Raw genomic sequence first — 21,792 nt, 5'->3', positions numbered from 1 at the left:
TCACGAAATAAATGTTCATTTCTTTTCCTTCTTTTTCTCACTCACTTTTTCGCAGGCGAAGGTTCTCATTTCCTGGGGAGTCAAAGCATAGATATTGCCAAACGAATTTTGGCCTGGGCTATCTAGTTACAGAACATCTGATATCGTTACATCGGTGTGTGTGATAATCTGTTTCCAGATCGCTTCGCCTTATCTCTCTTCCTGTACGGAACACATTTTCATCTGTATACCTGGGTCGCTTAGCTACCCAAATCCTGATTCGTAGACATCGCTTTGTAACCTTTCGTTGACGACTTCGTCACCTATGTTTTCACAGCCAGAAATTTTAAATACGTAGGCCAAAAAATCTTTGAAGAGGTCGGCAAGCGTTGTTGGCACTTATACACCGAGATGTCTAGATCGCACACGTAGTTTGGCATTTACTGCCGTCCGCTCTGCATTGCATTTGACGAGGTAGGTTGTATCCATCTTTATGAAGTTCCAACATGTTGACCAATGATAGGAGCAGCAACTTGCCTATTAATTTTTTTTTATTTTCTTCCAATAACCGTTACAGCTGCGGTAATAGTCATTATTTTATGCTAACTTGTTTCGAACCATCAGCTAAATTTTCAAACCACGTCCTAAGACAACACTTCTCATGAGTATACAATGCTATTTCTCTTCAGTCAAACGCAGGAAAAATCGATTGGAAAGAAAAGGCATTGTATACTCATGCGAAGTTTGTCAATCTGTACTTATGTAATGCTTACTAATAAGGAATAATGAATAGGTGGTTAGATGTACATTAGTAGGACTGTGTGATTACATTTACATCTAAGGCCATGGTTTGAAAATTGACCTGATGGTCCGAAACAAGATACGAAAAAGAAATGACCATTAATGTAACTGTGGCGGATGTTGGAAGAAAATAAGAGAAATTATCCATCCTTGTGTTCCTTGGTCTGAGGATGGCTGATGACGAAATGCATCATTACAATAGAAAGGCAGCACGAATGGTAGCGGGATTGTTAGACCCATGGGAGAGCGTCACGGAGATATTAAAAGAACGGAAGTGGCACACTATCTCGTGAAAGGGTAATTAGTAAGAACCAAATTTAAGTGATTATTCTAGAATTCTACTAGAATTCTCCTGCGTATCGCTCTCTTAGAGTTCACGAAGAAAGTGCCATAGTGATTTTCAGTGTATGGATATACAGTAGATGTAGATATAAGGATAATAAATGCAGGGAGTGGCAGAAACGATGGCCTGCTTTAAACTTTGCGCCATTGTTGAGCGCGGCCTTGGAAGTTGATCTTCGTACCAGTGCGTGGTGCAGTACTCAGTATTACCAGTAAGTATAGGTCGTTGGTCAAACGACCATAGTGATTCCATATGTGGTGATAGTGTCGTACGAACGGAGCATTAGTTTCACCAAAAATGTTGATATTATTCGTACTAATCAACTGCCGCTTCAGTAGTCAATTACAAGATGGTCTAAGCAGTTCAGAGCAACAGCATCTGCAACGAATAAGTCACCACCTGGTAGACTACGAACGGTTTGTACCCCGAAAACAGTAACAGCTGCTTTTCAGGGAAGTCCGGCGCGATCAGTTCGTCGGCATTTGCGAGTCATTAACAACCTCGCTATAACTCAGCGACTGTTGTCGCATCTCGATACTCATTCCTATCCCTACACTCTGAAAGTGGTGCAACAATTATTACTCAGAGAACAGTAAACACATCACAAGTTCCGTATGCAACTTCTGGATACATTCTACACTCACACGAATTTTCTGAAAAATTTCATTATGTCAGACGATTGCCCATTTTCATTAATCGAGCTATGTGAACAACAACTACTTCAGGTACTGGGTACAGTACTTCAGGTACAGTGTCATTACACTCACGAAAACCCATTTCATAATACAAAAGTTACTCTGTGCTGAGGCATGTCTGTGTTATTGATCAGTACTTCTTTTAATTTTTTATTTATTTTTAGAACGATGTAGGTGATACTGTCACAGTATCACCAGATCCAAAATGGTTCAAATGGCTCTGAGCACTATGGGACTTAACTTCTGAGGTCATCAGTCCCCTAGAACTTAGAACTACTTAAACCTAACTAACCTAAGGACATCACACACATCCAAGCCCGAGTCAGGATTCGCACCTGCGACCGCAGCGGTGACGCGGTTCCAAACTGTAGCGCCCAGAACCGCACGGCCACTCCGGGCGGCATCACCAGATCGATATTATGTATTGTTGTGTTGCAACCGTTCGTAATGCAGGAAATGCGTCGCAAAGTATTCATTAGTAGGTGTTGTGGTCCCAAGCGGACGGTGCAACCGCTCACACAACGAGAAAGTCCATGTAACCGCTCACACAACGAGAAAGTCCATGATAGTTTTAAGCAGAATGTTTCCAGAGCGTCTGTTTCCCGTTTTGGTAACGTCAACTGGCCATCCCGTTCGCTCGATTTATCGACTTGTGACGTTTTTCTGTGAAGACTTCTGAAGTCGGGTTTGTTTCCTAAGAGGCCGACAGTTATTGGGAATTTGGAAACCAACATTCATCCCAAAATCGACACCAAAACAAGAGATATTCTTTGCAGCTTTATAGCGAATGCGCGTGTTCGTGCCGACAATTGTATCGCCAACAATAGTTGGCATGTAAAGGGAATAATTTACAAACACTGACATTTTAATAAAATGGTATGAAGCGTTCTTTCCAACAATTCACATTAATAGTGCGTAGCTGTATCTCCATGGTCAAGTAAAATGTTAAAAACCGGACTCTTTTTCTTCCGCAGCCTTTATTTGTTATGTAGAAAGTTCTGTGAACAGGAGCCAGAAATTTGTTTCGCAAGAGCGGTTAAACGAGTAGCAATATTAAATTCCTCATTACTGTCACCTTCACACCCACTTTCAAGTGGAAGATGTCGCATTTTTATTCCACGAAGGAGCTATTGTTATCTTGAAGTTGAGGTTAAGTGTTACACATACCGCGGTTGTGCGACGGTGGGATCGGGGTCCGCACCGTGTTCCCGCGGTAAAACATGCACCACATACATAGTAGTTTACCCTTCACAGAAATATTTTTCTAATTATAATAATACTTCGGGCTCCGTTTTTCATTTTTCAAAATCATCGGATTAATCGAGGATAGTGCAGACAAAATTGTAGATGGGACAACCACAGCAATGAGTATTCATCTTGGGCATTAATAACCGTTTCAGCTGTATTTTGGTCTTTTATTATTGTACCACTGCCGGCCGCGGTGGTCTCGCGGTTCTAGGCACGCAGTCCGGAACCGTGCGACTGCTACGGTCGCAGGTTCGAATCCTGTCTCGGGCATGGATGTGTGTGATGTCCTTAGGTTAGTTAGGTTTAAGTAGTTCTATGTTCTAGGGGACTAATGACCACAGCAGTTGAGTCCCATAGTGCTCAGAGCCATATTGTACCACTACCGCTTTCGTTGTGTTAAAGCAACATCTTGAGGTGACATATGATGAAAACATTAGAGCGGAAAAGCTCGGAATTTTTTTCCCTACATTCGTTGTCCGTCAATATAAAACACCGCTAAAAACAGTATGTTATGGATTAAAAACTGCCAAATTCCAATATAGTGGAGGGGTCCAAAACAAATCGTACAGTGAGCGCTTCTCAGATCTATACCGAACAGGGTAGAGGGGACGCGGCCGCGTACTCTGTCATTCGCGGATAATCCGCCGGTTGGATAATCCTGAAATTCGGGAGCATGTTCTAGTTAGTAGTTAGTTATAATTGTGAGCAGTTAGATCTCCTCCTTTAACTTGATACAGTTATCAGTCCAATTGTTGTGCACGTGCTCTTTTTTGTAGATTTTTCAGTAGCGAAAATAATGTGACGACGCACTGTGTAGCTTGAGCTCGGTATGTTTTTTTCGCAGGATTCCTTTGGAGGCAACGGACTGGTGAGGGAGAGTGCGTGCAGACGCAAACAGTGAGGTGCGGTACTCACGCAGGCGAGCATGCTGAGGCGGGGCTACAGTCCAGCGGCAGCCGGCGTTGTTGCTCGGTCCCTCCCGCGTGCGAAACACCGCAGTCCGCGTCTCGCGCGCCACTGGCCGCTGGCCGGGCCCACGACCTGCGCAGCCGCCAAGAAACGCCGCGCACGCCTCCTGCTGGCCGCTCTCCGCCTTTCCCTCTCCATTGTTTAGCGCCGGGCCGCGCTGGCCACGTGATGCGGCCGCCTCCGTAGCGTCTTTAGCTCGAGTGCGGTAGGAAGGGGCGTTTAGGTAACCGCGACGACCGTTTGGCTCTAGGCAGCGTAAACGCATAAGCCTCCGTAGCCGAGGCTCTAACGCACGCCTTTGTGGTGGTGCTCCACTTAGAGGTTGTTGTTGTTGTTGTTGTTGTTGTTATTGTCTTCAGTCCAGAGACTGCTTTGATGCAGCTCTCCATCCTACTCTATCCTGTGCAAGCTTCTTCATCTCCCAGTACTTACAGCAGCCTACATCCTTCTGAATCTGCTCAGTGTATTCATCTCTTGGTCTCCCTCTACGATTTTTACCCTCCACACTGCCCGCCAATGTTAAATTTGTGATCCCTTGATCCCTCAGAACATGTTCTACCAACTGGTCCCATCTTCTTCTCAAGTTGTACCACAAACTCCTCTTCTCCCCAATTCTATTCAACACCGCTTCATTAGTTATGTGATCTACCCATCTAACCTTCAGCATTGTTCTGTGGCACCACATTTCTAAAGCTTCTATTCTCTTTCTGTCTAAACTATTTATCGTCCACGTTTCACTTCCATACGTGGCTACACTCCATACAAATACTTTCAGAAGCTACTCCCTGACATTTAAATCTCTACTCAATGTTACCAAATTTCTCTTCTTTAGAAACGCTTTCCTTGCCATTGCCAGCCTACATTTTATATCCTCTCTACTTCGACCATCATCTGTTATTTTGCTCCCCAAATAGCAAAACTCCTTTACTACTTTAAGTGTCTCATTTCCTAATCTAATTCCCTCAGCATCACCCGACTTAATTCGAGTACATTCCATTATCCTCGTTTTGCTTTGTTGATGTTCATCTTATATCCTCCTTTCAACACAGTCCATTCCGTTCAGCTGCTCATCCAGGTCCTTTGCTGTCTCTGACAGAATTACAATGTCATTGACGAACCTCAAAGTTTTTATTGCTTCTCCATGGATTTTAATTTCTACTCAAAATTTTTCTTTTATTTCCTTTACTGCTTGCTCAATTTACAGATTGAATAACAGCGGGGATAGGCTACAACACTGTCTCACTCCCTTACCAACCATGGCTTCCCTTTCATGCTCCTCGACCTTTATAATTGCCATATGCTGTCTGAACAAATTATAAATAGTCTTCCGCTCCCTGTATTTTACCCCTGCCACCTTCAAAATTTGAAAGAGAGTATTCGAGTCAACATTGTCAAAAGCTTTCTCTAAGTCTAGAGAAACGTAGGTTTGCCTTTCCTTAACCTATTTTCTAACATAAGTCGTAAGGTCAGTATTGCCTCACGTGTTCCAGTGTTTCTACGGAATCCAAACTGATCTTCCCCGAGGTCGGCTTCTACGAGTTCTTTCATTCATCTGTAAAGAATTCGTGTTGCAGCTTTGGCCTAATTAAACTGATAGTTCGGTAATTTTTACATCTGTCAACCCCTGCTTTCTTCGGGATTGGAATTATTATATTCTTTTTGAAGTCTGAAGGTGTTGTGTACATAGTTCCGTGTAGTCAGCGCGTACACAACTTTCCCACTAGAGCGCGCCCCGCTAAGCACAACAGTGCAGGCGCAGCGCTCGTCCATCTCCCCACTACGAGATGGCGCTGTCTGAGAGACGGACCAAATTCTGCTTCCACCGATCCGCATATTAATATGTAACACAGCCAGTGAGATTGGTGCTAACGTAGAACCTTTTCTCCTCAGTCGCTCAGTGATACCTGAACGGTCGAGGTATTATAACGAGTGTACAGATTAGTCAGTCTGCATTTGTGTTAACGTACCAAGACCAAAGGAACTTCAGATTGTCAGTTGTAAACAGCATCCAGAATCAAGTTACATAATGCCTATGCTTTTTATTATTTTAATAAATGTGTGTAAAAATTAATCAAGTTCTGTTTAAAGTTGGTCACCGTCAATCTGCTACTCTAATCGTGCAGGTGGCATTTCTATCGTCTGACATAACGGCAGAAGATAAACACGCCACGATAAGACGAAGAGACATATTGCTGACACTCGCCTACTTCGTTAGAGCGACAAGTCAAATAATCTGATGGTGTGTGTACCGAAGGTCTTACAGTACGCACACCACAGGGGGCATTTCGCCTGTCTCATACATCTTGCTCACCAGATGATAGAGTTTTGTCGGGACTGGCTCTCCCAAGGCTATCAGTAGTTCTAATGGAATGCTGTCTACTCCCGGGGCCTTAGAGGCTAGCAAGTTCGAATGCTGATGGTGGATGAAATATTCACTACTAGTTTTCGGCCGGCAAGGGAAGTGGTGACGGATTAAAGTCCTCGATAGTCAGTCTTTGCGCCAATGCCCTGGATTAAATTTCAAACCTCTCCGCGGTGTCCCATGAATTGGGGGCATGCGACATTATTGACGGTGGTCCGGACCCCTGTGGTGCTCTTTGAGAGGAATAGGCTGTGTGCCGGCACCTTGTTTCACCCTCTGCCTTCCCGTCGTCCATAAAATTCCAAATCACATCACGACACTGTACAAACCTCATTAAAGTTATCCCCACGTCACAGTAACACACTTCAACATAACAGATCGGAGGAAGGCAACGGTAAACCATTTCCATTACGACTTAGTCAAGGACGGCGATGCGTGTTCCCCGCATCTGCTTCTTAAGTTGTGTGATCATTTCTTTGACTTGAAATGCAATGGCACTAGAAATCTTTGGCATGTGTAAGTGAGGGGAGGGAGGGGGCGAGGGGTGGTGTCACTTTCTGCCACCGACCTTGGTGTCTATATTTCAAACATTTAATTCACTAAGCCAGTTTTACATGGGCGAGTTTCTGGTCGAAACTGACTAATTGTTGTGGGTGCGCGTTATGTGCTTGCATGTAACTAATTTGCCGGACACGTTGCAATGGGACAGTGACGTCAACAGAGCCGCCTCGAGAACATTTTTTCCCACAAGCGGCGTCCCTTCCTCACCCTTACATGAAAGCTGTCTTCTTTTGGCCTCTTGTTAAGACCGTTAAAAACAAATCTCGTGGAAACGTAGTTTTTCCTTTTTAAGTAGTTCATAGATATTCCTCTGTAACAGACATAAATTTGTAAACCGTATTCCGGTGCTAAACATTAAAAAAAGAAACTTTCCCCATTTAAGTAACTACTGAGATCTTTCAAAACTTTTATTTACAGATGAAACAACTACGCCTTTTGTAATGTTTAGCTTCAACAAATTTGTGCTGCCTACTAAACTGAGTGGAAAGAATAAAAATATTAAATTTCTTTCGTTTTTAGAGTTCCATACCTAAATTGGTAGAAACTAAACCGTTATATGATCACTATGTTGTCCATCTGCCAGTCTGCCCATCTGTCTGACTTTTCAAAACCTTTTTATGAGGAATGCAAAGTTCAAATTTGCCACGTACTAAGTTCTTTAGTACCTTGGCGATATAATATACGTTAACCTCTAGATCAGTGCAGTCAAAAGATACGACCATTTACGTCACACATTTTGATACTCGTAAACTGACTCATTAAAAACTTATGGTGTTTCCTCTTGACGGAGAATCATAAAATTTGGCAAAAAGAAAAGTTTCACACTACAAGAAAGGGAAAAAATCAGAAAATTGTTAATTTGTAATTATAGCACACGAGAAATATTTTCTTCGTCATTTGTTATCCGACTTCACACTTGAAAGTAAAACATTATCGAAGATCTTGAAATCCCTGGGACCAATATTTTGCCAGTATCATTGTCGATAACAGGCAAAAATCTCCGAGTTTCTTGATTCCCGGAATCGATGAGCTGTTTGTATACATAATTTAGTTTGTACGGAACCCTCAGTGCACGACTCCTACTCGTAACTGGCCAATTTTTTCTAGTTCAACAATTTTTTAATTCGATAATTTTCCAGTTATCTCCCTTTTTCAAACAAAAGACCAAAAAACATAATCTAATTTTATATTGAAATATTACATGTAAGACACTCCTTAACTACGTCAGTTGTATGTTACATGTAAACAGTGCTCACCAGTAAGTAATTACATTTTAGGAAATTAGTTATGAAAGTAGTTGGAGATTGAACTGAAAACGAAAACACAGATTTTTGTGTGACACTGAAGAGAAATCACTCTGTGCACACTTGTTCGTTTGTTGATGACAGCACCAATGTAAACTGACACGCCCGCTTCTGAAAGGGTGTCAAATGACATTATTTGCACCAAGCGGTGAGCAACTTCAGTGACTCCAGATGTAGTCGAATTGTTAACTTTTTTGAACAAGTCACCATCTACTTAGGCTCAAATTTCTCCCACGACCTACATTACGTTACACAAAGTTGGCGAATGTGATAGACGCAGTGTGGGACACTGACACATTTTGCTAAAGCACCCATTTGGTAAAAAATGGGTAGATCGAACAGACGTTGTACCTTCACCCCCAACTTCACTTGACTTCTGTCCTCAAGATTTTTCCGTTTAGTGTAGTCTCAAAAGTGAAGCGTTTGAAAAAATTCGTAACTCACTGTTGCCTACAAATTTGAGGACGACAGATGGAGCACTTCCTTCAACAATCATGGCGGTATTGTAAATTGCAAACATGTAATGTACTGAAGTAGTGTTGCATTTATCGTAAACGTAAGCCGTAGCTGAAAAGTTGAGAGTTACTGTCTCACTATTTTCCATATTCAAGGATACAATTTAATGTTGTTTTTACATCCAAGACATCGATTTTGTGAGATGACAGGAAGATATCAGCATGAGCAGGCACTGATGGCATCATGTATGTTATTATTGCATGTGAGATGTTTTGGTGACTCTCCATCGAACAGTTGAGATCAAACACGCAGTTGGACATTTAACAGTAAACCTTGCAGTTGAATTTTGGGGCTTCAAAGTCACGTGGAGCTATTAGGGAAGGAACATCTCTAAGCAATTACTGGGGACAGACTGCTGGGTCCAAGAATTTCTCCCACAGTGTGCAGACAATGCATTCAGTTGATGAGGCGGAAAAACGTCCTACATGGACCTACCTATTAGGCACCTCTAGACTGGAGTATTGAGAAAAGTCTAGGTCACACGGCCAACCCGTTACTGTAGTGTCATAAAAGGCCTTTGTGAACAGCGATGGTGGCCATAAAAATTCACCATTTCCCATGTTCACTGGACTGGACACTACTGAGGTAGCCGTCAGGTGGTGTCGTCCATCGGTCTCCAGATTTTTTTGGAAACCTCAGGCCTTAAAAACAATTTAAAAAAACCTCAACATATAAGGCGATTCTGAAAAGATCTTCTCGTAGTTTAGCTTGGACCCCTGGTCGGACATGCAGTAGTGTTCAGGCCATCCAGATAAGGATCTCCCCCTTGAATGTGTTTGGAGCTATGGTTCAAAATGGTTCAAATGGCTCGGAGTACTATGGGACTCAACAGCTGTGGTTATCAGTCCCCTAGAACTTAGAACTACTTAAACCTAACTAACCTAAGGACATCACACACATCCATGCCCGAGGCAGGATTCGAACCTTCGACCGTAGCAGTCGCACGGTTCCGGACTGCGCGCCTAGAACCGCGAGACCACCGCGGCCGGCCGTTTGGAGCTATACGGAAACTCAAAATAACATGATGCTTAAAGTGGATATGGGAAAAAGAGGTGAGGAGCACAACGTCTCCTCCTCTCTGTGCAGGAATTTGCGGGTCAGGAATTGGCCGCTTCTCCTGAAAAGAGAAGAATATTGTTATCTTAGACTAGGATTGAAACTTCCTGACAGATTAAAACTAAGTGCCGGACCGAGACTCGAACTCGGGACCTATGCCTTTCGCGGGCATTGGTAGACAACGAGAGGAGACACGGAGCTCGTTGCACATCGTGTGATTGGTACGAAACCTTTGTGTGTGTGTGTGTGAGTGTGTGTGTGGTGGGGGGAGGGGGAGACTTGCAGGAGTGTTTCTATAGAGTTTACTGTGATTTGATGGAAAGTGAGGAAAGGAGAAATTTGGTCTTCCAGTTCAGACTCCTACCTGGAGCAGGTGTGCTGATTCAAACTCCGGTCTGGAGAGGAGACTGGTCTTGACTTTTGTTAAGAGTTTTGTTCAGCTCGGACTTGTCTCCTGAGCTTGACTTCACACTAGCTCTGGTCTTGGCTGGGGAGCCTGTGGTCGGGATTTAGTTGTAATGACAGTTTAGAGCTCGGTCAACTCGGACAACTTGCTGTGCTGAGGGCAATCTAATTGCTGCTTGATCTCGCTGTGCGCACTGCCGTGTAAGTGCCTCAAATTGATTCGTTATATGACTGGCGAATGGGAGTTTCAACGCTGGAATCTGACAAGATTTCTGGGCTCCATTAGAGATAATTACGATCAGTCTAGCAGTTCGCCAACCGCGACTTTGCGTATTTTGTGCCTGCGGTGGGGATTTACAGGCACTGCGCATCACTGCTCTACAGACGCTGGAAACACGACCCTCACATGAGACGGCGCCACACATCAAGCTTGTTGTGGCAAATAGGATCACAGACTCGCCACTTCTTCTCAGCTGCACCAACGTAGTGTAACTTCTGTGTTGAATAAATCCTTCGAAGTCTATTCAACGTTAGATACACTACTGGTCATTAAAATTGCTACCCCAAGAAGAACTGTAGAAGATAAACGCATATTCATTGGACAAATATGTTATACTAGAACTGAAATGTGATTACAGTTTCACGCAATTTAGGTGCATAGATCATGAGAAATTAGTACCCAGAACCACTACCTCTGGCCGTAATAACGGTCTCGATACGCCTGGGCATTGAGTCAAACAGAGCTTAGACGGCGTGTAGAGGTACAGCTGCCCATGCAGCTTCAGCACGATACCACAGTTCATCAAGAGTAGTGACTGGCGTATTGTGACGAGCCAGTTGCTCGGCCAACATTGACCAGACGTTTTCAATTGGTGAGAGATTTGGAGAACGTGCTAGCCAGGGCAGCAGTTCAACATGTTCTGTATACACAAAGACCCGTACAGGACGTGCATTGTCCTGCTGAAATATAGGGTTTCGCAGGGATAGAATGTAGGGTAGAGCCATGGGTCGGAACACATCTGAAATGTAACGTCCACTGTTCAAAGTGCCGTCAATGCGAACAAGAGGTGTCCGAGACGTGTAACCAATGGCACCCCATACCATCACGCCGGGAGATACGCCAGTATGGCGATGACGAATACGCGTTCACCGCAATGTCGCCAAGCACGAATGGGTGCATCGTGATGCTGTAAACAGAACCTGGATTCATGCGAAAAAATGACGTTTTGCCATTCGTGCACCCAGGTTCGTTGTTGAGTGCACCATCGCAGGCGCTCCTGTTTGTGATGCAGCGTCAAGGGTAACCGCTGCCATTGTCTCCGGGCTGATAGTTCAAGCTCCTGCAAACGTCGTCGAACTGTTCTTGCAGATGGTTGTTGTCTTGCAAACGTCCCCATCTGTTGACTCAGGGATTGAGACGTGGCTGCACGATCCGTTACAGCCATGCGGATAAGATGCCTGTCATTTCGACTGCTAATGATACGAAGCCGTTGGGATCCAGCACGGCGTTCCGTATCACCCTCCTGAACGCATCGATTCCATATTCTGCTAACAGTCATTGGATATCGACCAACTCGAGCAGCAATGTCACGATACGGTAAACCGCAATCGCGATAGGCTACAATCCGACTTATATCAAAGTCGGAAACGTGATGGTACGCATTTCTCCTCCTTACACGAGGCATCACAACAACATTTCACCAGGCGACGCCGGTCAACTGCTGTTTGTGTATGAGAAATCAGTTGGAAACTTCCCTCATGTCAGCACGTTGTAGGTGTCTCCACCGGCACGAACCTTGTGTGAATGCTCTGAAAAGCTAATCATTTGCATATCACAGCATCTTCTTCCTGTCGGCTAAATTTCGTGTCTGTAGCACGCCTATGCGTGGTGTATCAATTTTAATGGCCAGTAGTGTAGTTCCGTCAGACAAACCGTAGTCTTTGCTAACCAGCCACCATCATAAGTAGTGTTGCCTATTCGTTGCATATTTGTGCTGTCATCAGATCTTGTTTTATTTTTGTTCTCGCTTAACATGATCTTTGTTTTCCTATTTTACAATCACTAAACTTGTGTCATAACTTTTATAAAAGATGATATATTAATCACCCATCAAAAATTGACTAAGATAATGTAATGGAGGCAGTCAGCTACAAACACGGTCAAAGGGCAAAATATATTTAGCAGAAACATGGAATAGTCAGTCAAGTGGAATATTTACTATTTAAAGTGTCTGCTGTCGTGGTGGTGATTCATAGGGACATGTCGCCTTCCAAAACGTAACCCGAGTCCAGTGTAGTCCTGCAATTTGGCGAGCGCTGCTAGTATCCTGAACTGGTGGCACCTGTGTGACCATCAATGCGATTTCCGTTACAAGACACGTTGGTGCCCTGAGGTAAATTAGTTTCGTGTGACCATAAAAATTGCTGGCGCTAAATATCTTGATGATTTGTAAATTTTGTTTGTGTTATTGGTTTGCACTTTTCATTCATTTGTTGTTGTGGTTTCTGTGTCACTTGTTGATTGTGCTTGAAGCAGTACGGCGTGCTGTGAACGTGTGGGATGGCAGATTGTTTGTGGCTCCTGCATTTTGTGGTAGATTAGGGTCTTTTTTTTATTTGATGTGCTTTGTCAGGGATTTAGAATTAGTGGCTCGCCAGAGGAAATTTCAGAGCAAAATTATGTGGCATGCGACGAGGAGCAATTGAAATCTCTCGGGAGTAAGAAAAACCTGAATTCATGCTCACTAGAAGCAAGGCACATTTGCTCCAAAGTAATGAGAATATTCGAATCCCGTCACATATGGATCAATGTCAGACTGGTAGCATTGATCAAGAGAAAGTAGCGGAGAATTCTCAGTTGAACGTAGCAGCTGACCTCGCGGATATGACGAACGCAGAATTTTCCAATTATGACGAGGTAATTCTGTTAGGCAGCGACCGCGAATGTGAAACTGCAACAGAGCGCCATGTAGAAGCTGCGGAAGTGGCAAGACTTAACGTTAGTGAGAGTGGCGGACTAGACTCAAGGTACAAAACGTCTTAGAGCTCAAAGAGGCCCTCGTACGATTCATGCAGGAAGCGGAGCGCAAGAGACAGGAAGCGGGGGAGAAGAGGCAGGAGAGAGAGAAGATAAACTCAAAGCAGGTGAAGGGCATACGGATGGTAGCTGAACACCTTGTTGAAACTACAGAACTGATTAAGAAGGAAGTCGTGGGTGTTAGAGAAGTGGTAGAAAGCGTCAAGGAAACATCGACAGAGAGGTGAGAGGGCGGCAAGATTAGTAGCCCAAGAAGCAAGCAAGGACTTTGTTAGCGAAAGAACAAGTGAAAGGCCAAAACCGAAAAGTGTGAAACCAAAAAAATTCTTTACTTGCTACAAATACGGGGAGGAAGGATCGTCCAGGAAACGAAGGAAATAAATTAGCGAGAACGTGAAACGCATCGAGCAGATCGAGAACGAAGAGGTAGAAATATCAGAGGTTCAAGAAGAGCAGGCTCGGATCACCACACAACAAAACGAGCTAGCAAAGACGTCTAGCAAGCATTTTGGCGGGTTGCGCCAATTACACTGAGGAGACAAAGAAACTGGTACGCCCGCGTAATACCGTGTAGGGCCCCCGCGGGAACATAGAAGTGCCACAACACGACGTGGTATGGACTCGATAAATGTATGAAGTAGTATGGATGGAACTGACACAATGAATCCTGCAGGGCTGTACATAAATCCGTGCGTATGACGGGGGTGGAGATCTCTTCTGAACATCACGTTGCAAGGCATCCCAGATATGCTCAATAATGTGGCCAGCTGAGGTGTTTCAACTCAGAAGTGTCTTCTTGGAGCCGCTCTGTGTCAATTCTGGACGTGTGGGGTGCCGCATTGTCCTGCTGGAATTGCCAAGTTCGTCAGAATGCACAATGGACGGAGCCACCACGAGTTTGAACTGTCCCCTGCTAACATGCATTGTCCATGGATTCATGACGTTGCCTTCATACCAGTACACGTCCATCCGCTCGATACAGTCTGAAATGAGACTCGACCGACCAGGCAACATGTTTCCAATCGTCAACAGTCCAATGTCAGTGTTGATGAGCCCTGCCGAAGCAAAAGGCTTTGTGTCGTACAGTCATCAAAGCTACGCGAGTGGGTCTTCAGCTCCGAAAGCCCATTTCGATGATGTTTCGTTAAATGATTAGCACGCTGACACTTTTTGATGGTCCAGCATTGAAATCGGAAGCGTTGCACTTCTGCCACGTTGAAACATTCTCTTCAATCGTCTATGGTCCCATTCTTGCACCATCTTTTTCCGGCCCCAGCGATATCGGAGATTTGATGCTTACCGGATTGCTGGTATTGACGGTACACTCGTGAAATGACCGTAGGGAAAATCCCCACTTCATCGCTACCTCGGAGATGCTGTGTCCCATCACTCGTGCCCCGACTATAACACCACGTTCAAACACACTTATATCTTGATAACCTGCCACTGTAGCGGCAGTAAACGATCTAACAAGTGCGCAGACAGGCGTGACACATGTGCAGCCCATGCACGGTCGATGCAGGTTAAGCAGAGCCTGTTGTTTCTGTTTCTGTCAATCAGAGTGTATTCGTTTTCTTCTCTTTTCAGCTCGTCGTCTTGGTTGTCATTTGGTTGTATTCTTCTTCTCTTGCTGCCGGGTTATCATTTCAGGAGCAGGTCCGGCCATCTGGTAGCCGGGCGTCAATGAAGTTGGTTGTCCAGACCACTGACCATCAGGTTTCTCGATGTCCTCGACGACGCGTGCAATCTCGTCGCCAGCTCGCTTCAGCGTCGGGATTCCCACGATGTCTGGAAGCTGCCTCGTGCCGAAATCTCGAGGCAGATGAAGTGCCAGCCGGAAGGCTTTAGTCTGCACTCTTTGCAGTGTCTGCCGATGGGTTTCTGCAGCGTTTCTCCACACCAAGGCCGCGTACTCAAGCACCGGCATGTTGAGTGCTAAGTACAGGGATATCCAGAGTGTTTGGCCAGAGTAGTCATGGGGTTGAGAACAGGATACAGCAAGCGCATCCTTCCGAGCGCCCGGTCTCTCAGCTCCCGGATGTGTGGTCCCCATGTAAGACGCCGGTCCATGGTGACGCCGAAGTATTTTGCAGTGTTGCACCACAGAATAGGGCCTCCCGTGATCCGCGCTGCACCGCATCGGGAATGCGCCTGCGCATAAACACCACAGCCTGGCTGTTCCTAGGATTTAACTTGAACCGCCACTTGGTAGCCAAAGCTCCGATCTCGCTGCAGGCAGCTGAGCTTCACCTGCGCGCTCATACTGCGCGTGTAGAGCACAGTGTCATTGGTGTACAGCGCAAGATGTACGAGGTGCGACAATAAAGTAATGAGACTGATTTTCTTTGCAAGATGTGGCAACCCTGCAGACTTGCGTAGGCAAAAATCTTTCACCTTGGTCTATAAGCTGCTTCTAGTCCAAGTGGCACATCGATGCAACTGCTCAGTCGTGAGTTGTGCTGTAATACGTTAACATGTGTTTGTTTCTCTCGTCACGGAAATGGAACCGCATAACACTGCGCAGCGTTATGCCATTTCTTTTTGCGTTAAATTGGGTGAAAACGTGACGACAACGTACGGTAAGCTTCAGAAGGCTTTTGGAGAGGAGCTTATGTCAAGAGCTTAAGTTTTTAATTGGCATAAAATGTTTTGTGAAGGCAGAACGAATGTTGAAGATTAAGACCGCAGTGGACGACCATCAACCTCACGGACGGATATCAACTTGGCCGGGGTGCGTGAACTCGTACGATCTGATTGAAGATAATCTGTGAAAATGAAAGAAATTTTAGAAAGACTTCGTGAAAGAGTTCTTCGTGTCCGTTCCAACATTGATGATAATTGGATTCTGCATCACGATAATGCGCCATCCCATACTGCTCTGTCAGTACAGAATTTTTTTACCACAGCCACCTTATTCAAAAATTCAAATGGCTCTGAGCACTATGGGACTTAACATCTGTGGTCATCAGTCCCCTAGAACTTAGAACTACTTAAATCTAACTAACCTAAGGACATCACACACATCCATGCCCGAGGCAGGATTCGAAACTGCGACCGTAGCAATTGCGCGGTTCCGGACTGAGCGCCTAGAGCCGCTAGACCACCGCGGCCGGCCCACCTTATTCACCAGATATCGCTCTGTGCGACTTTTTTCTATTTCCAAGAGTCAAAACAGCAGTCAAGGGACACCACTTTCAAACAACACAAGATGTCCAAAAAGCTGTGACGAAGGTCTTGAGGATATTACAGAAGATGAGTTCCAGAAATGTTACCATCAGTGGCAGAAGCGTTGGAAAAAGTGTGTGTAATCAGAAGGGGACTACTTTGAAGGAGACAACACTAAACTTGACTAAAACGATAAGCAACATTTTTTTTTACATCAGTCTAATTACTTTTTCGTCTTTGGGACGTCGGCGGTGCAAAGAGGGTACTGCAGGGGTCCAAGAACGGGCCCCGCAATACACCAGCTCCGATGTGACGCGCTGTTGACAGACCACCATCAACTCGCACATAGGATGTGCATCCACGCAGGTAGGACTGAAGCCGACGGGAGTGCGAGAGGTGTATCCCCAATACCAGCAGCTTGTACAGGAGTCCATCGTGCCACACGCTGTCGCCTTCGAAACGTCACGGAGTACCGCTCCAAGGTACTCTCGACGTTCCACGGCCCCCATCGTCTGCCCCACCAGTCGCGTTTGTGGCCACGTCGAAAGCCAAACTGCTCGTCAGGGAGCAGGCCTTCTTAAGTGACGTGACGCTGAAGCCGTTTGGCGTATATCCTCTCGTAGGTTTTCGTGAGGGAAGACAGGAGGCTTATCGGACGATAGCTTTGCTTCAGCGTGGGGTCCTTTCCGGTCTTCGGTATGGCGACGACCTCGGCGTGTTTCCACGCAATGTGGTAGACGCCAGTACGAAGGATGGCGTTGGAGTTCGCAGTGACGGCCCGCACTGTTTCCGGTGGCAACTTCTTCAGCACTGCATTGTCAGTCTCGTCGCATCCCACTGCCTTCTTGGGCTGTAGGAAAGTGAGGTGGCGTTGGACTTCTTCCTCAGTGGTGGGTTCGATGACGTCATCCTCGTCTCCTGTCGATTCATGTACAGCGGGAGACGCTCTTTCACTTCCCGGATCATGTCGTCGTCGACTACTTGGTCCACTGGCGTAAAGTTCTTCTCGAAGGTGTCGGTTGAACAGCCGCTTGATGGCGGGATTTCGTGCATCTGCCACTCACGGAAATCCCGATTTTCTTTCGGACAGCCTGCAGGGTGTCCGGCAGAAGCTGTTTGGAGTTTTCCTTCGGCTTCCGTGGTCGATGTGGGGCTGCTGCATCGGCTGAATGCGGCTAGAGCAGCGTCCACCCCGTCTGGATCGGGCGTAGCGGTTATAGTCTCTGCCAAGTGTTGCTGGAAGAGCGCCCAGTTTGTGTTGTGGCGGGAGCAGTGACGTTCAGGTGGCGCCACCCCGGGTCGAAGATCACTGGCAGCTGATCAGACGACAGGGCACAGCGACTGGTAGAGATTAACGACTGCGCCAGACAATTGTTGTCTGACATACGCGTTGCCGACCGCAGCGCCTGTTTACATATATCTGTATTTGAATACGTATGCGTTTAGCAGCTCCTTTGGCGCTTTAGCGCAGACTCGCGAGCGGGTACGGCAACACTTTTCCCTGATCGGGCAGAGCGAGAAGAGCATGTATTACGACATTTCAATACGCAATATGAGGCTACATTACCACCGAAAAGGCGAATTCCGCAGGACAACACACCAGCCGCCATAGGGTGCACGACAGAGCACGCGCCGCCTGACAAGCAAATTATGGCAGATATCGAGCCAGAACATAATTGTGTACGTCTTTGGCGAATCGAAGCGTATGTCAACGACATACAAACAAGAGAAAGAAAGAGAAACAATGACTGAAGTTGACAAGACTTGTAAGAAAGGAAAGACAACAGACGAAAAGGGGGAAATTATCGATCACGGGAAAACAACTCGAACTATACAGAGAGTAACCATCCACCGTGGGAAAACAGAGGTAGACGAGGCAATTACAACGATAATTACAACGGATGGCAAAAACGAAACTGGAGAGAACAACAAAGTGCAAACCACTTCCAACGGTGTACTAGAGAACCACAGCAGCAAAGAAACGACTGGCAGCGCAACAGTCAGTGACATCAATATAATCAACAAGATCATAATATTCACATTAGGCCACCCAACCTGTCACAGGGGAAACGTAGCAGAAGTCTAAATAGAATCTGACGTTCGGCCCCTTCGCACACAGCCCTAAACAAGGCCGCAGAACTATCGGAAAGAGCAACATCAACATGTTAGAATATGAAGACACAAGAAAGCTTCCGCGTAAGGAAAAAGAAGCCTTGGAACGACCGGATCTACGTCCTATTAGTCACTTCAGAATATGCAACCACGTTACGGCGGTCTCGGAATCTGCGTACAAGCGGTCCACTGAAATCACACAAGGTCAGCACTCACACCGAAAAAAACGAAAATCACTGGCGCAGTGAGAGGAAAGCACTCGGAGGTGCGGGTAAAAACCCGATTGAAGTTGAACTTCCAGGGGCACACCTTGGAAGCGAATTTTTGGTCGTCCACTCGCTGGGAACTGAAATACACACATCAAAAAAAAGTTTTGGATCATCTCGGTTCCGAGAGTTCCGGAACCTGTACAGAAAACTGGAATAGAGATCAACATAAACATAATTTTCGCCTTTTTTTTTTGCTCATGAAAACCACACATTGCATGTTGTCCCACCATACAGCGAGACCTTCAGAGGTGGTGGTCAAGATTGCCGTACACACCAGTACCTCTAATACCAGTAGCACGTCGTCTTGCATTGATGGATACCTGTATTCGTCGTGGCATACCATCCACAAGTTCATCAAGGCGCTGTTCGTCTAGATTGTCCCACTCCTCAACTGCGATCGGCGTAGATTCCTCAGAGCGGTTGGTGGGTTACGTCGTCCACAAACAGCCCTTTTCAATCTATCCCAGGTATGTTCGATAGGGTTCATGTCTGGAGAATATGCTGCCCCCTCTAGTCGAGCGATGTCGTTATCCTGAAGGAAGTCATTCACAAGATGTGCACAATGGGAGCGCGAATTGTCATCAATGAAGACGAATGCCTCGCCAATATGCTGCCGATATGGTTGCACTATCGGTCGGTGGATGGCATTCACGTATCGTACAGTTTTTACGGCGCCTTCCGTGACCACCAACGGCGTACGTCGGCCCGACATAATGCCATCCCAAAACAGCAGGGAACCTCTACCTTGCTGCATTCGCTGGACAGTGTGTCTAAGGCGTTCAACCTGACAGGGCTGCCTCCAAACATGTCTCCGACGCTTGTCTGGTTGAAGGGATATGCGGCATTCATCGGTGAAGAGAACGTGACGCCAATCCTGAGCGTTCCACTCGGCATGTTGATGGGCCCATATGTACCGCACTGCATGGTGTTGTGGTTGCAAAGATGGACCTCACCATGGACATCGGGAGTGAAATTGCCCATCATGCAGCCTATTGCGCACAGTTTGGGTCGTAACACGACGTCCGGTGGCTCCACGAGAAGCATTATTCAACATGGTTGCGTTGCTGTCAGGGTTCCTCCGAACCATAATCTGTAGGTAGCGGTCATTCACTGGAGTAGTAGCTCTTGGGCGGCCTGAACGAGGCATGTCATCGAAAGTTCCTGTCTCTCTGTCTCTCCTCCATGTCCGAACAACATCTCTTTGGTTCACACCGAGACGCCTGGACACATCCCTTATTGAGAGCCCTCCCTGGCACAAAGTAACGATTCGGACGCGATCGAACCGCGGTATTGGCCGTCTAGGCATGGTTGAACTACAGACAACACGAGTCGTGTACCTCCTTCCTGGTGGAATGACTGGAACTGATCGGCTGTCGGACCCACTTCATCTAATAGGCGCTGCTCATGCATAGTTGTTTACATCTTTAGACGGGTTTAGTGACATCTCTGAACAGTAAAAGGGACTGTATGTGTAATACAAAATCCACAGTCACCGTCTATCTTCAGGCGTTCTGGGAACCGGAGTGATGCAAAACTTCTTTTGAAGTGTGTAATATTCGGCATGTACTTCCTGAACCAACATCAGGCCGTATTGGATGTGGGACGAGGAGAGCTCACATTGCAAAATGATGTTGTCGAGAAAATTAAATTTGCTGATAAAGCAGTTCGGACGCAAATTCTAGCCGAATGCCTCAACCTAAATTACATAACAGAACAGGAGGAAGACAGTAATTAATGGTGCCATGATGAGCATAGTCGCACCCCCGTAAGAAGTAAACAGACTCGTAGGGAAGTGCGCAGTGAGGTTGATAACATGTTCGGTTCAAATGTCTCTGTGCACTATGGGACTTAACATCTGTGGTCATCAGTCCCCTAGAACTGAGAACTACTTAAACCTAACTAACCTAAGGACATCACAGACATCCATGCCCGAGGCAGGATTCGAACGTGCGACCGTAGCGGTCACGCGGTTCCAGACTGAAGCGCCTAGAACCGCACGGCCGCACCGGCCGGCGCAACATGTTAGGGAACCTAGAAAACATTCCAATGACTGACAGGGAAGACTTGGAAGAAACATTACTTGAAAACGCGGATGTATTTCTGCCGGAAACTAGAGCTATCCGTACTCCCCCTGGCCCGTCGTTACGAGGTTTTCTTAAAGATGAAGAGGATGCTAGACGATGACATCACATAACCAGCAACCTCCACGTACAACAACCCCCTCACAGATGGTCCGGAGGACCTGGAGGAACTCCTACAAAATTTTCATTGCTTAACAGTATTCGCTTCTCTCGATTTGCGGTCCAGTCTAGTAAATTACACTCCAGCCAGACTGCAGGAAAAACACTGCATTACTCGCTTTCAGTTGATGTTACCAGTTCAAAAGGCTACCATTCGGGTTAAACGTGTCCTCAGCTGCATTCCTTAGGGGTTTTAATAGTATCTTAAAGTATTCCGTGAAACAAATAATGGCCACTTACATAGACGATCTCTTAATTATGGAACCTACGTGGAAAGGACACAATGTGATCTTAAGTGAAATACCACAGACCCTCAAGGAATGCGGCGTAACTGCCTACATCACGAAGTCGTGTACTGGGGCCTCACCGGTAAAATCATCGTGGAAGGAATCTCGCCAGATCTGGATAAGATCGAGGCGATAGCAAACTTTGCAATACCACCAACTAAGAAAGAACTTCGTGGCTTTCTCGGCGTCGCAAATTCCTACAAGAGATTGATTCACGTGAAGAAACTAACTACCCCGCGATTATGCCAGCTCATCGGGAAGAAGACGCCGTGGGAATGGGACGATGTGGCGGAAGATGAATTCCATACCTTCAAAACCACGCTGGTTAAAGCACCGATTTTGTCGCACCCCTACCCTTGGGAAGGAATTTTATTGGCAACGGACATCTCATACACTTATGTGTGTGTAGTAGTCTTTCAGAGGTATTTACATCTACTTAGATG

The 21,792-nt window shown here is 45.9% G+C and overlaps 1 protein-coding gene across 1 annotated transcript in view; it reads right to left on the bottom strand.

Annotated features, from left to right (window-relative positions):
• LOC126281386 (uncharacterized) overlaps window positions 1-4,238 on the bottom strand; it is a 264,112-nt gene extending 259,874 nt beyond the window's left edge. The window contains exon 1 of the mRNA XM_049980311.1: window positions 3,982-4,238. Coding sequence (XP_049836268.1) covers window positions 3,982-3,993 — 12 coding nt within the window. The 5' untranslated portion in view covers window positions 3,994-4,238. The remainder of the gene's footprint in view (window positions 1-3,981) is intronic.
• Between the last annotated feature and the right edge of the window lie 17,554 nt (window positions 4,239-21,792).

The sequence above is a fragment of the Schistocerca gregaria genome, chromosome 7 (genome assembly GCF_023897955.1).
Source record: "Schistocerca gregaria isolate iqSchGreg1 chromosome 7, iqSchGreg1.2, whole genome shotgun sequence".
In the NCBI taxonomy this organism is placed as follows: Eukaryota; Metazoa; Arthropoda; class Insecta; order Orthoptera; family Acrididae; genus Schistocerca; species Schistocerca gregaria.
Note: the sequence above shows the minus strand (reverse complement) of the source record. Positions and strands in the feature narration are given on the sequence as shown.